General features: G+C 57.6%; 1 protein-coding gene across 1 annotated transcript in view; it reads left to right on the top strand.

Annotated features, from left to right (window-relative positions):
- The window catches only part of kdm2ab (lysine (K)-specific demethylase 2Ab), a 136,249-nt gene extending 125,570 nt beyond the window's left edge, over window positions 1-10,679 (top strand). Inside the window, exons 21-22 of the mRNA XM_063039388.1 lie at window positions 5,508-5,726; window positions 10,372-10,679. Of these exons, the coding sequence (XP_062895458.1) occupies window positions 5,508-5,726; window positions 10,372-10,553 (401 nt within the window). The 3' untranslated portion in view covers window positions 10,554-10,679. The remainder of the gene's footprint in view (window positions 1-5,507; window positions 5,727-10,371) is intronic.
- Window positions 10,680-14,602: the final 3,923 nt, after the last annotated feature.

Raw genomic sequence — 14,602 nt, 5'->3', positions numbered from 1 at the left:
GGAGATTGATCGGGATGCTGCCTGGATTAGAGAGGGTGCAGAGGAGATTGACCGGTTCGCTGTCTGGATTAGAGAGGGTGCAGAGGAGATTGACCGGGATGCTGCCTGGATTAGAGAGGGTGTAGAGGAGATTGACCGGGACGCTACCTGGATTAGAGAGGGTGTAGAGGAGATTGACCAGCATGCTGCCTGGATTAGAGAGGGTGCAGAGGAGATTGACCAGGACGCTGCCTGGATTAGAGAGGGTGCAGAGGAGATTGATCAGGACGCTGCCTGGATTAGAGAGGGTGCAGAGGAGATTGACCAGGATGCTGCCTGGATTAGAGAGGGTGCAGAGGAGATTGACCGGGACACTGTCTGGATTAGAGAGGGTGCAGAGGAGATTGACCGGGATGCTGCCTGGATTAGAGAGGGTGTAGAGGAGATTGACCGGGACGCTACCTGGATTAGAGAGGGTGTAGAGGAGATTGACCAGCATGCTGCCTGGATTAGAGAGGGTGCAGAGGAGATTGACCAGGACGCTGCCTGGATTAGAGAGGGTGCAGAGGAGATTGATCAGGACGCTGCCTGGATTAGAGAGGGTGCAGAGGAGATTGACCAGGATGCTGCCTGGATTAGAGAGGGTGCAGAGGAGATTGACCAGGATGCTGTCTGGATTAGAGAGGGTGCAGAGGAGATTGACCAGGACACTGCCTGGATTAGAGAGGGTGCAGAGGAGATTCACCAGGACCCTGCCTGGATTAGAGAGGGTGCAGAGGAGATTGACCAAGATGCTGCCTGGATTAGAGAGGGTGCAGAGGAGATTGACCAGGACGCTGCCTGGATTAGAGAGGGTGCAGAGGAGATTGACCAGGATGCTGCCTGGATTAGAGACGGTGCAGAGGTGATTGACCAGAACGCTGCCTGGATTAGCGAGGATTCAGAGGAGATTGACCAGGACGCTGCCTGGATTAGAGAGGGTGCAGAGGAGATTCACCAGGACGCTGCCTGGATTAGAGAGGGTGCAGAGGAGATTCACCAGGACCCTGCCTGGATTAGAGAGGGTGCAGAGGAGATTGACCAAGATGCTGCCTGGATTAGAGAGGGTGCAGAGGAGATTGACCAGGACGCTGCCTGGATTAGAGAGGGTGCAGAGGAGATTGACCAGGATGCTGCCTGGATTAGAGACGGTGCAGAGGTGATTGACCAGAACGCTGCCTGGATTAGCGAGGATTCAGAGGAGATTGACCAGGACGCTGCCTGGATTAGAGAGGGTGCAGAGGAGATTCACCAGGACGCTGCCTGGATTAGAGAGGGTGCAGAGGAGATTGACCGGGACGCTGCCTGGATTAGAGAGGATGCAGAGGAGATTCACCAGGACCCTGCCTGGATTAGAGAGGGTGCAGAGGAGATTGATCAGGACGCTGCTTGGATTAGAGAGGGTGCAGAGGAGATTGACTGGGACGCTGCCTGGATTAGAGAGGGTGCGGAGGAGATTCACCAGAACGCTGCCTGGATTAGAGAGGGTACAGAGCAGATTGACCAGGACACTGCCTGGATTAGGGGGCACGTTTTACTAGGAGATGTTGAGTGAGTGAGGGCTTGTCTCTTTGGAGCGAGGGAGAGTGAGAGATGACTTGATGGAGCTGTACAAGATGGGAAGAGGCGCAAATCGATTGGACAGCAGAGACTTTTCCCCAAGGCGAATGCGGAGGGGCATAATTTGAAGGTGATTGGAGGGAAGTTTCGTTGGAGGGGTGTTAGAGAAGTTTATAATTACACAGAGAGAGTGATGGGTGTGTGGAACGCCCTGCCGGGGGCTTTGGTGGGGGGTGGGGTCGTAGAGACAGATACATTAGGATCATTTAGGACTGCTGGATAGGTACGTGGATGGTGGGAAAATGGAGGGTTTTCTCTGAAGGGAAGGGTTAGAGTGGGTTTAACTGCTGGCACCGCGTCGCGGGCCAAAGGGCCTGTACTGTGCTGGAGTTTGCAGCGTTCTGGAGTTCACAGGGGACTGGAGGACTTCCTCGGCCTGCTGAGCAAGGAGGGGTGACGGCGAGCTTCCTTCGCCGTGACGCCTGTGCGGTTGAGTTGGGCCGTGGGTGAGGTTCAGTCGTAGGCAGTCGGGCCAGGGGAGGCCTACAGTCCCTCTCTCAGCTGTACCGAGTGGTGGCGCGCCCGGAAGGAGGAATGGGTGGGCGGGGGAGAGCTGGCGCGGTGTGTTTGGGGTCGATCACCGATCGCGCAATGGTTTCTCTCCCCCCCCCCCCAACCCGGCTTCTGGAAGGAGTTTGTACGCTCTCCCTGTGGCCGTGTGGGTTCCCCTCCAGGTGCTCCCGTTTCCTCCCGCGCAGAGAGGGCGGCAACCCTCGCGGGCTGCCCCCAGCACACCCCCCGACCGCGTGGGCCTCTGGCGCGAAAACTGCGCGATTCGCTGCATGTTTCAACATACCCGTGGTGGATCTCTTTAATCTAACCCACGGACGGGTGAGAGAGAGAGAGTGCGTGACGATACTGAGGATGTTCTACGAGTCTGTGGTGGCCAGTGCGATCATTTTTGCTGTTGTGTGCTGGGGCAGCAGGCTGAGGGTAGCAGACACCAACAGAATCAACAAACTCATTCGTAAGGCCAGTGATGTTGTGGGGATGGAACTGGACTCTCTGACGGTGGTGTCTGAAAAGAGAATGCTGTCTAAGTTGCATGCCATCTTGGACAATGTCTCCCATCCACTACATAATGTACTGGGTAGGCACAGGAGTACATTCAGCCAGAGACTCATTCCACCGAGATGCAGCACAGAGCGTCATAGGAAGTCATTCCTGCCTGTGGCCATCAAACTTTACAACTCCTCCCTTGGAGGGTCAGACACCCTGAGCCAATAGGCTGGTCCTGGACTTATTTCCTGGCGTAATTTACATATTACAAAAACCAATTTCCCCCGGGATCAATAAGGTCTGACTATGAGAAAGAGTGACGGCAGTTTCCTTAAGGTGAAACATTGCCCGACAGATCTGCTGGAAACCTTTGAGGAAATAACAAGCTGGATAGACGAGGGAGAGTCAGTTGACGTTGTGCACTTGGGTTTTCAGAAGGACTTCGACAAGCTGCCACGGATGAAGCTGCTGAGCAAGTTAGGAGCCCACGGTCTGACAGGAAAGATCCTAGATTGGATAAAGCAGTGACTGATTGCCAGGAGGCAAAGAGTGGGAATAAAGGGAGCCTTTTCTGCCTGGTTGCCGGTGACGAGTGGTGTTCCACAGGGGACCGATTTCTTTCCACGTTAATATGTCAGCGATTTGGATGGTGGACTTGTCCGCTTTCAGGCCGTGGAGATAGGTGGAGGGGCAGGTGGTGTTGGGGGAGCAGGGTGTCATGACAAGGACTCAGACGGATTGGGGGGAAACGGGCAGAGAAGTGGCAGACGGAGTACAGTGTCGGGAAGTGTACGGGTAGGCGAAGGGCAGTGGTCCCCAACCACCGGGCCGCGAGGAGACGATGTCAGTCAGCTGCACCTTTCCAGCCGATGGCGTAGAGTAATTCTGTAACGGAGAAAATTCAAAACCCAAGGTACAAGGGGACATGGGAGTCCTCGTGCAGGAGTCTCCAGAGGATAACTTGCAGGTTGAGTCTGTGGTGAGGAAGACAAATGCAGTATAGAAAACCTACAGCACAATACAGGCCCTTCGGCCCACAAAGCTGTACCGAACATGTCCCTACCTTAGAACGACCTTGGGCACTCATTTCGGAAGGACTAGCATATTAAAGCAACGATGTAATGCCGAGACCCTAGAAGGCATTGGTCAGACCTCACCTGGAGTATTCTGAGCAGTTTTGGGCCCTTTATCTACGAAAGGATGTACTGACACTGGAGAGGGTCCAACGGATATTCATGAAAATGATTCCGGGAATGAGGAGCGTTTTAAGTCTCTGGGCCTGAACTCGCTGCTGTTCGGGAGATTGAAACCTATCGAATGTTGAAAAGCCCAGACAGAGAGGATGTGGAGAGGATGTTTCCTATTGTTGGGGGAGTCTCGGACCAGAGGACACAGATAGAGTGGATGTGGAGAGGATGTTCCCTATGGTGGGGGGAGTCTAGGACCAGAGGACACAGATAGAGTGGATGTGGAGAGGCTGTTCCCTATGGTGGGGGGAGTCGAGGACATGAGGACACAGATAGAGTGGATGTGGAGAGGATGTTCCCTATGGTGGGGGGAGTCTAGGACCAGAGGACACAGATAGAGTGGATGTGGAGAGGATGTTTCCTGTAGTGGGGGAGTCTAGGACCAGAGGACACAGATAGAGTGGATGTGGAGAGGATGTTTCCTGTAGTGGGGGAGTCTCGGACCAGAGGACACAGATAGAGTGGATGTGGAGAGGATGTTTCCTGTAGTGGGGGAGTCTAGGACCAGAGGACACAGATAGAGTGGATGTGGAGAGGATGTTTCCTGTAGTGGGGGAGTCTAGGGCCAGAGGACATAGATAGAGTGGATGTGGAGAGGATGTTTCCTATAGTGGGGGAGTCTCGGACCAGAGGACACAGATAGAGTGGATGTGGAGAGGATGTTTCCTGTAGTGGGGGAGTCTCGGACCAGAGGACACAGATAGAGTGGATGTGGAGAGGATGTTTCCTATTGTTGGGGGAGTCTCGGACCAGAGGACACAGATAGAGTGGATGTGGAGAGGATGTTTCCTATGGTGGGGGAGTCGAGGACTAGAGGACATAGATAGAGCGGATGTGGAGAGGATGTTTCCTATAGTGGGGGAGTCTAGGACCAGAGGACACAGATAGAGTGGATGTGGAGAGGATGTTTCCTATCGTGGGGGAGTCTAGGACCAGAGGACACAGATAGAGTGGATGTGGAGAGGATGTTTCCTGTAGTGGGGGAGTCTCGGACCAGAGGACACAGATAGAGTGGATGTGGAGAGGATGTTTCCTGTAGTGAGGGAGTCTCGGACCAGAGGACACAGATAGAGTGGATGTGGAGAGGATGTTTCCTATCGTTGGGGAGTCTAGGACCAGAGGACACAGATAGAGTGGATGTGGAGAGGATGTTTCCTATGGTGGGGGAGTCTCGGACCAGAGGACATAGATAGAGCGGATGTGGAGAGGATGTTTCCTAGACTGGGAGAGTCTGGGACCAGAGGACACAGTGTCAGAATAGAGGGACGTCCATTTAGAAGGTAGACGAGTAATTTCTTTCGCCGGAGGCTGGTGAATCTGTGGAATTTGTTGCCAGAGGCGGCTGTAGATGCCGAGTCATTTCCCAAGTGGAGGTTGATAGGTGTTTGATTAATCGGGGTGTCAGAGGTTACGGGGAGAAGGCAGGTAATGGTGTTGAGAGGGATAGTAAACCTGCCAAGATGAAATGGCGGAGCAGGGCCGATGGGCTGAATGGCCTGATTCTGCCCCATGTCTTGTGGTCGTAGGAAGATTGAGAGGGGAAAAGGGGAGAGAAGAGGGGGACGAGTGAGACTGTGGTGAGTGCTGTCCTCACCTGCCATTCCTCTCCCCACCCACCCTCAGGTCAGCTGGACAACCGGAGCAAACTGCGCAATGTGACGGACTTCCGGTTGGCGGGTCTGGACATCAGTGACGCGACGCTGCGTCTCATCATCCGTCACATGCCCCTCCTCGCCCGCCTCGACCTCAGTCACTGCTCGCACCTCAGCGACCACTCGCTCAACCTGCTGACGGCCGTGGGGTCCTCCACTCGAAACTCTCTGTCCGAGTTGCACCTGGAAGGTAAAGGGGCCGAGCTGGTGGCCGCCTCCCTGTCCCCTCCCTCCCTCCCTCCCTCCTGTCTCCCTGTCCCCTCCCTCCTTCCCTCCTTCTCTCCTTCCCTACTTCCCTCCCTCCCTCCTGTCTCCCTGTCCCCTCCCTCCCTCCTGCCTCCCTGTCCCCTCCCTCCCTCCCTCCCTCCCTCCTGTCTCCCTGTCCCCTCCCTCCTTCCCTCCTTCTCTCCTTCCCTACGTCCCTCCCTCCCTCCTGTCTCCCTGTCCCCTCCCTCCCTCCTGTCTCCCTGTCCCTTCCCTCCCTCCCTCCTGTCTCCCTGTCCCCCCCGTCTCCCTGTCCCCTCCCTCCTGTCTCCCTGTCCCCCCCCTCTTGTCTCCCTGTCCCCTCCCTCCCTCCTGTCTCCCTGTCCCCTCCTGTCTCCCTGTCCCCTCCCTCCCTCCCTGTCCCCTCCCTCCCTCCCTCCTGTCTCCCTGTCCCCTCCCTCCCTCCCTCCTGTCTCCCTGTCCCCTCCCTCCCTCCCTCCCTTCTGTCTCCCTGTCCCCTCCCTCCCTCCCTCTCTCTGTCCCCTCCCTCCCTCCCTCCCTCCTGTCTCCCTGTCCCCTCCCTCCCTCCCTCCCTCCTGTCTCCCTGTCCCCTCCCTCCCTCCCTCCCTCCTGTCTCCCTGTCCCCTCCCTCCCTCCCTCCCTCCTGTCTCCCTGTCCCCTCCCTCCCTCCCTCCCTTCTGTCTCCCTGTCCCCTCCCTCCCTCCTTCCCTCCCTCCTGTCTCCCTGTCCCCTCCCTCCCTCCTTCTCTCTCTCCCTCCCTCCTTCTCTCTCTCCCTCCCTCCTTCTCTCTCTCCCTCCCTCCTTCTCTCTCTCCCTCCCTCCTTCTCTCTCTCCCTCCCTCCTGTCTCCCTGTCCCCTCCCTCCCTCCCTCCCTTCTGTCTCCCTGTCCCCTCCCTCCTTCCCTCCCTCCTGTCTCCCTGTCCCCTCCCTCCCTCCCTCCCTTCTGTCTCCCTGTCCCCTCCCTCCCTCCCTTCTGTCTCCCTGTCCCCTCCCTCCCTCCCTCCCTCCCTTCTGTCTCCCTGTCCCCTCCCTCCTTCCCTCCCTCCTGTCTCCCTGTCCCCTCCCTCCCTCCTTCTCTCTCTCCCTCCCTCCTTCTCTCTCTCCCTCCCTCCTGCCTCCCTGTCCCCCCCCTCCCTCCCTCCCGTCTCCCTGTCCCCTCCCTTCCTCCTGTCTCCCTGTCCCCTCCCTCCCTCCCTCCTGGCTCCCTGTCCCCTCCCTCCCTCCCTCCCTCCCTTCTGTCTCCCTGTCCCCTCCCTCCTTCCCTCCCTCCTGTCTCCCTGTCCCCTCCCTCCCTCCCTCCTTCTTTCCCTCCCTCCTGCCTCCCTGTCCCCTCCCTCCCTCCCTCCTGTCTCCCTGTCCCCTCCCTCCCTCCCTCCCACCCGTCTCCCTGTCCCCACCCTCCCTCCCTCCCACCCATCTCCCTGTCCCCTCCCTCCCTCCCACCCATCTCCCTGTCCCCTCCCTCCCTCCCACCCGTCTCCCTGTCCCCTCCCTCCCTCCCTCCCTCCTGCCTCTCTCTGCCCTCCCTCCTGCCTCTCTCTCCCCTCCCTCCCTCCCTCCCTCCTGCCTCTCTCTGCCCTCCCTCCTGCCTCTCTCTCCCCTCCCTCTCTCACCCCTCCGCCAGTCACACCACTCCCTCCCTCCTGTCTCCCTGTCCCCTCCCTCCCTCCTGTCTCCCTGTCCCCTCCCTCCCTCCTGTCTCCCTGTCCCCTCCCTCCTGTCTCCCTGTCCCCTCCCTCCCTCACCCCTCTGCCAGTCACTCACCCCTCCCCCCCACCCCTCCCTCCCACCCGTCTCTCTGTCCCCTCCCTCCCACCCGTGTCTCTGTCCCCTCCCTCCCTCTCGTCTCTCTGTCCCCTCCCTCCCTCTCGTCTCTCTGTCCCCTCCCTCCCTCCTGTCTCTCTGTCCCTGGTGTCCCTCAACCCTCCGCCACTCACCCCTCCCTCCCTAATGTCTCTCTGCCCGTCTCCAGCGTGCCCCCTCTCTGCCCCTTGCCCTGTGACGGTGCACTAACCCGCTCCTATCTTGTCCCTGGTCTCCCTCACCCCTCCACCAGTCCCTCCCTCTCTCCCTCCCTCCCTCCCTCGTGTCTCTCTGTCTGTCTCCAGCGTCCCGTCTCTCTGTCCGTCTCTCTGCCCGCCTCCATCGTGCCCCCTCTCTGCCCCTCGCCCTGTGACGGTGGGCTAACCCGCTCCTATCTTGTCCCTGGTCTCCCTCACCCCTCACCAGTCCCTCCCTCCCTCGTGTCTCTCTGCCCGTCTCCAGCGTGCCCCCTCTCTGCCCCTTGCCCTGTGACGGTGGGCTAACCCGCTCCTATCTTGTCCCTGGTCTCCCTCACCCCTCACCAGTCCCTCCCTCCCTCGTGTCTCTCTGCCCGTCTCCAGCGTGCCCCCTCTCTGCCCCTTGCCCTGTGACGGTGGGCTAACCCGCTCCTATCTTGTCCCTGGTCTCCCTCTCTCCTCCACCAGTCCCTCCCTCTCTCCCTCCCTCCCTCGTGTCTCTCTGTCCGTCTCCAGCGTCCCATCTCTCTGCCCGTCTCCAGCGTGCCCCCTCTCTGCCCCTCGCCCTGTGACGGTGGGCTAACCCGTTCCTATCTTGTCCCTGGTCTCCCTCACCCCTCACCAGTCCCTCCCTCCCTCGTGTCTCTCTGCCCGTCTCCAGTGTCCCATCTCTCTGTCCGTCTCTCTGCCCGTCTCCAGCGTGCCCCCTCTCTGCCCCTCGCCCTGTGACGGTGGGCTAACCCGCTCCTATCTTGTCCCTGGTCTCCCTCACCCCTCACCAGTCCCTCCCTCTCTCCCTCCCTCCCTCGTGTCTCTCTGCCCGTCTCCAGCGTGCCCCCTCTCTGCCCTTCGCCCTGTGACGGTGGGCTAACCCGCTCCTATCTTGTCCCTGGTCTCCCTCACCCCTCCACCAGTCCCTCCCTCTCTCCCTCCCTCCCTCGTGTCTCTCTGTCTGTCTCCAGCGTCCCATCTCTCTGCCCGTCTCCAGCGTGCCCCCTCTGTGCCCCTCGCCCTGTGACGGTGGGCTAACCCGCTCCTATCTTGTCCCCGGTCTCCCTCACCCCTCACCAGTCCCTCCCTCCCTCGTGTCTCTCTGTCTGTCTCCAGCATGCCGTCTCTCTGCCCGTCTCCAGCGTGCCCCCTCTGTGCCCCTCGCCCTGTGACGGTGGGCTAACCCGCTCCTATCTTGTCCCTGGTCTCCCATTCTCCTCCACCAGTCCCTCCCTCTCTCCCTCCCTCCCTCGTGTCTCTCTGTCCGTCTCCAGCATCCCATCTCTCTGCCCGTCTCCAGCGTGCCCCCTCTCTGCCCCTTGCCCTGTGACGGTGGGCTAACCCGCTCCTATCTTGTCCCTGGTCTCCCTCACCCCTCACCAGTCCCTCCCTCCCTCGTGTCTCTCTGCCCGTCTCCAGCGTCCCATCTCTCTGCCCGTCTCCAGCGTGCCCCCTCTCTGCCCCTTGCCCTGTGACGGTGGGCTAACCCGCTCCTATCTTGTCCCTGGTCTCCCATTCTCCTCCACCAGTCCCTCCCTCTCTCCCTCCCTCCCTCGTGTCTCTCTGTCCGTCTCCAGCGTCCCATCTCTCTGCCCGTCTCCAGTGTGCCCCCTCTCTGCCCCTTGCCCTGTGACGGTGGGCTAACCCGCTCCTATCTTGTCCCTGGTCTCCCTCTCTCCTCCACCAGTCCCTCCCTCTCTCCCTCCCTCCCTCGTGTCTCTCTGTCTGTCTCCAGTGTCCCATCTCTCTGTCCGTCTCTCTGCCCGTCTCCAGTGTGCCCCCTCTCTGCCCCTCGCCCTGTGACGGTGGGCTAACCCGCTCCTATCTTGTCCCTGGTCTCCCTCACCCCTCCACCAATCCCTCCCTCTCTCCCTCCCTCCCTCGTGTCTCTCTGTCTGTCTCCAGTGTCCCATCTCTCTGCCCGTCTCCAGCGTGCCCCCTCTCTGCCCCTCGCCCTGTGACGGTGGGCTAACCCGCTCCTATCTTGTCCCTGGTCTCCCTCTCTCCTCCACCAGTCCCTCCCTCTCTCCCTCCCTCCCTCGTGTCTCTCTGTCCGTCTCCAGCGTCCCATCTCTCTGCCCGTCTCCAGCGTGCCCCCTCTCTGCCCCTCGCCCTGTGACGGTGGGCTAACCCGCTCCTATCTTGTCCCTGGTCTCCCTCTCTCCTCCACCAGTCCCTCCCTCTCTCCCTCCCTCCCTCGTGTCTCTCTGTCCGTCTCCAGCGTCCCATCTCTCTGCCCGTCTCCAGCGTGCCCCCTCTCTGCCCCTCGCCCTGTGACGGTGGGCTAACCCGCTCCTATCTTGTCCCTGGTCTCCCTCTCTCCTCCACCAGTCCCTCCCTCTCTCCCTCCCTCCCTCGTGTCTCTCTGTCCGTCTCCAGCGTCCCATCTCTCTGCCCGTCTCCAGCGTGCCCTCTCTCTGCCCCTCGCCCTGTGACGGTGGGCTAACCCGCTCCTATCTTGTCCCTGGTCTCCCTCACCCCTCACCAGTCCCTCCCTCCCTCGTGTCTCTCTGCCCGTCTCCAGTGTCCCATCTCTCTGTCCGTCTCCAGCGTGCCCCCTCTCTGCCCCTCGCCCTGTGACGGTGGGCTAACCCGCTCCTATCTTGCCGCCCCGTGCAGGTTGTAACCAGCTGACAGATGAGTGTCTGCACTACCTGAAGCGAATCACCAACATCTCCTCCATCAACCTGCGCAACTGTACGCACATCTCGCGGCAGGCGTGTGAGCACCTCCTCTCCGAGCTCTCCGTTAACGGGCTCTTCTGTCTGTCCGACGAAAGGCAGATCCGCAGGATCAGCTGAACAGGGTGGCCAGGGAGGGGAGGGGACGGGACGGGACGGGAGGGAAAATTCTGCCACTGCCTGCTTTCCCGGGACCTGGTCAGTCCCAAAGCCTCCTACGTTCTCACCTTCCATCTCTCTGCCTCCTTCCCCCTCTCTCTCTGTCTCTCTCTGCCTCCTTCCCTCCCTCTCTGTCTCTCTCTCTGTCTGTCTGTCTCTCTCTGTTTTTTTCTCTCTCTCTCTCTCTCTGTCTCTCTATCTCTCTCTCTCTGTTTCTCTCTCTCTCTCTCTCTCTTTCTCTCTCTGTCTCTCTCTCTCTGTTTCTCTCTCTCTCTCTGTCTCTGCCTCCTTCCCTCTCTCTGTGTCTCTCTCTCTCTGTCTCTGTCTCTCTCTCTCTCTGTCTCTCTCTCTGTCTCTCTCTCTGTCTCTCTCTCTCTCTCTCTGTCTCTCTCTCGCTGTCTCTCTCGCTCTCTCTGTCTCTCTGTCTCTCTCTCTGTCTCTCTCTCTGTCTCTCTCTCTGTCTCTCTCTCTGTCTCTCTCTCTGTCTCTCTCTGTCTCTCTCTCTCTCTCTCTCTCTGTCTCTCTCTCTGTCTCTGTCTCTCTCTCTTGCCTATGTGCGCGCGCTCTCTCTCTCGCTCTCGCACTCTCTCCTGCTCCTTTTTCCCTCACCCGTGCCAAAGGGGAGCGATCTGGAGGCCCCCCCCATTGGCAACCTAACCTCGCCCAGATCCGGTGGGGCGCAGGCAGCAGACGACGATGCCGGAGTCTTCCCCCCCATCTGAAAATCCCCTGTTCCGTTCCCCCCCCTCCCCACACAGAGGGTCGCCCCTCCCCTTGACTGAAGAGATTCATCTTTCCAGGGAAAGTCTGACGTCGGGGAGGTCCCGGAGACGACCCCCCACGGTCCGGCAGGGGGCTGGGGGCGAGGGCCTCTCAGCACAAGCTCGTTCCCACAGAAGGGAAAAGCTCCGACAGGAATATATCTCATTCATTTATTTTTGGCCACTGCGTTCAGTTCTCTCACCTTTCTTGTCTCTCTTCCGCATACAACCGAGTTTAAAAGAATAAATTAACTGAAAGTGCGGCGGGCGAATTCACAGGGAGGGGTTACAGTGGTGGCAGACGTGCTTTGCGCTGGGGGTGTGTGTGTGTGTGGTTTTTTTTTTAAGAAAAAGAGAATCAGATTTAGAATAAATCTTTAAGAGAAAATTAAAAAAAGCATTTATTTGGGGGGGGGAAGAGATGTGTATAGGGGTGGCAGTGGGAAGCACCAATTATTTTCTCCAATTAGTTCTCTTTTTGAAATAAAATTTATAAAAGGTTCAGAAATGAAGATCGTGCGATTTGTCTCCCTCTGCCCGTTCGTGCCCGCCCTTCTCGCCCGTCACCCTCTCCTCCCCCCCTCCCGGCTCCCCTCACAGTCTCGCCATTTCTGCCCGTCCGTCTCCCCCGCCCCGCACAGCTCCCTCCCAGTCTCGCCCTCATCTCCCTCTTTTCCCCCTTCTCTCTCCCTCCACTTTCTCCTCAGTGGCGGACCGGAAGCGGAGAGGGTCGGCAAATTCAGAATCCTGGCTGTTATCGTTTCAGAGACCTGTCCGTCCTGGGCCTTTTATGAAGAAAGCCCGACAGCGCCCCTGCTTTCTCTGGAAGGTTCGGACGACATCTAAAACTTTGACAAACTTCTATAGTCTGCACCACAGCCTGGGATGGAAACCCCAGTGTCCTCGGACAGAAAATCCTACAAAAGGTAGTGGATACAACCCAGTCCGTCACGGGTAAAGCCCCCTCAACCACTGAGCACGTCCACTTGAAACACTGTCGTAGGAAAGCAGCATCCATCATCAGGGACCCCCACCACCCAGGGCGTGCTCTCTTCTCACTGCTGACATCAGGAAGGAGGTACAGGAGCCTCAGGACCCACACCACCAGGTTCAGGAACAGTTATCACCCCTCAACCATCAGGAAGGAGGTACAGGAGCCTCAGGACCCACACCACCAGGTTCAGGGACAGTTATTACCCCTCGACCATCAGAAAGGAGGTACAGGAGCCTCAGGACCCACACCACCAGGTTCAGGAACAGTTATCACCCCTCAACCATCAGGAAGGAGGTACAGGAGCCTCAGGACCCACACCACCAGGTTCAGGGACAGTTATCACCCCTCGACCATCAGGAAGGATGTACAGGAGCCTCAGGACCCACACCACCAGGTTCAGGGACAGTTATCACCCCCTCAACCATCAGGAAGGAGGTACAGGAGCCTCAGGACCCACATCACCAGGTTCAGGGACAGTTATCACCCCTCAACCATCAGGAAGGAGGTACAGGAGCCTCAGGACCCACACCACCAGGTTCAGGAACAGTTATTACCCCTCAACCATCAGGAAGGAGGTACAGGAGCCTCAGGACCCACACCACCAGGTTCAGGGACAGTTATCACCCCTCAACCATCAGGAAGGAGGTACAGGAGCCTCAGGACCCACACGACTGGGTTCATTAACAATTATCACCCCTCAACCATTAGACTCTTGAACCAGAGGGGGTAACTTCACGAGATCTTGTCCAACTTCAACATAACACCCCTTCTCCTGTACTCAATACTCTGACTTATGAAGGCCAACGTGCCAAAAGCTTTCTTTACGACCCGATCTGCCTGTGACGCCCCTTTCAATGAATTATGGACCTGTGTTCCCAGATCCTGCTGTCCTACCACACTCCTCAGTTCCCTCCCGTTCACTGTGTGAGACCTACCCTGGTTGGCCCTACCAAAGTTTAACATCTTGCACTCGTCTGTATTAAATTCCACCTGACATTCGTCAGCCCATTTTTCCAGCTGCTCCAGTCCCTTTGCAAGCCGTGATCGTCTCCCTCACTCTCCACCAAGATTGGTTGCAATCTTGGGGTCATCTGCAAATCACGTTCCCAGATCGTCGACAGACGACAACGGACCCGATCTCACCGGGTCAGCTGGCCGACAGTAATAACTCTGCCGGGCTGCCGTTCGTTGTTGACAGCTCAGCGTTCAACACAATCGTCCCCTCCGCTCGAATCAAAAAGCTCCCAAAGCCTGGGCCCCCCCCCGCGACTGGATCTCCCGACTCCCTCACCACTGTCAGCGTGGTTTGGGAAAACACCTCCTCGCTGAGGCAGTGGATATAGTCCACATGGACTTCAGTGAGGCCTTTGACAAGGTCCCGCATGGGATGTTAGGAAAATTCAGTCGCTAGGTATACATGGAGAGGTGGTAAATTGGATTAGACATTGGCTCGATGGAAGAAGCCAGAGAGTGGTGGTAGAGAATTGCTTCTCCGAGTGGAGGCCTGTGACGAGTGGTATGCCACAGGGATCAGTGCTGGGTCCATTGTTATTTGTCATCTATATCAATGATCTGGATGATGATCTGGTAAACTGGATCAGCAAATTTGCCGTTGATACAAAGATTGGAGGTGTAGTAGACAGTGAGGAAAGTTTTCAGAGCCTGCAGAGGGACTTGGACCAGCTGGAAAAATGGCAGATGGAGTTTAATACAGACAAGTGTGAGGTATTGCATGTTGGAAGGACAAACCAAGGTAGAACATACAGTGTTAATGGTAAGGCACTGAGGAGTGCATTGGAACAGAGGGATCTGGGAATACAGATACAAAATTCCCTAAAAGTGGCGTCACAGGTAGATAGGGTCGTAAAGAGAGCTTTTGGTACATTGGCCTTTATTAATCGAAGTATTGAGTATAAGAGCTGGAATGTTATGATGACGTTGTATAAGGCATTGGTGAGGCCAAATCTGGAGTATCGTGTTCAGTTTTGGTCACCAAATTACAGGAAGGGTATTAATAAGGTTGAAAGAGTGCAGAGAAGGTTTACAAGGATGTTGATGGGACTTGAGAAACTCATAAATAGACAATAAATATCGGGAACACAAGACGAGTCCTTGAAAGAGGGTCCATAGGTTGTGGGAACATTTCAGTGATGAGGCGAGTGAAGTTATCCCCTCTGGTTCAAGAGTCTAATGGTTGAGGGGTGATAATTGTTAATGAACCCAGTCGTGTGGGTCCTGAGGCTCCTGTACCTCCT

The sequence above is a fragment of the Mobula hypostoma genome, unplaced genomic scaffold (genome assembly GCF_963921235.1).
Source record: "Mobula hypostoma unplaced genomic scaffold, sMobHyp1.1 scaffold_83, whole genome shotgun sequence".
In the NCBI taxonomy this organism is placed as follows: Eukaryota; Metazoa; Chordata; class Chondrichthyes; order Myliobatiformes; family Myliobatidae; genus Mobula; species Mobula hypostoma.
This window is presented reverse-complemented; position numbering and strand designations above follow the sequence as displayed.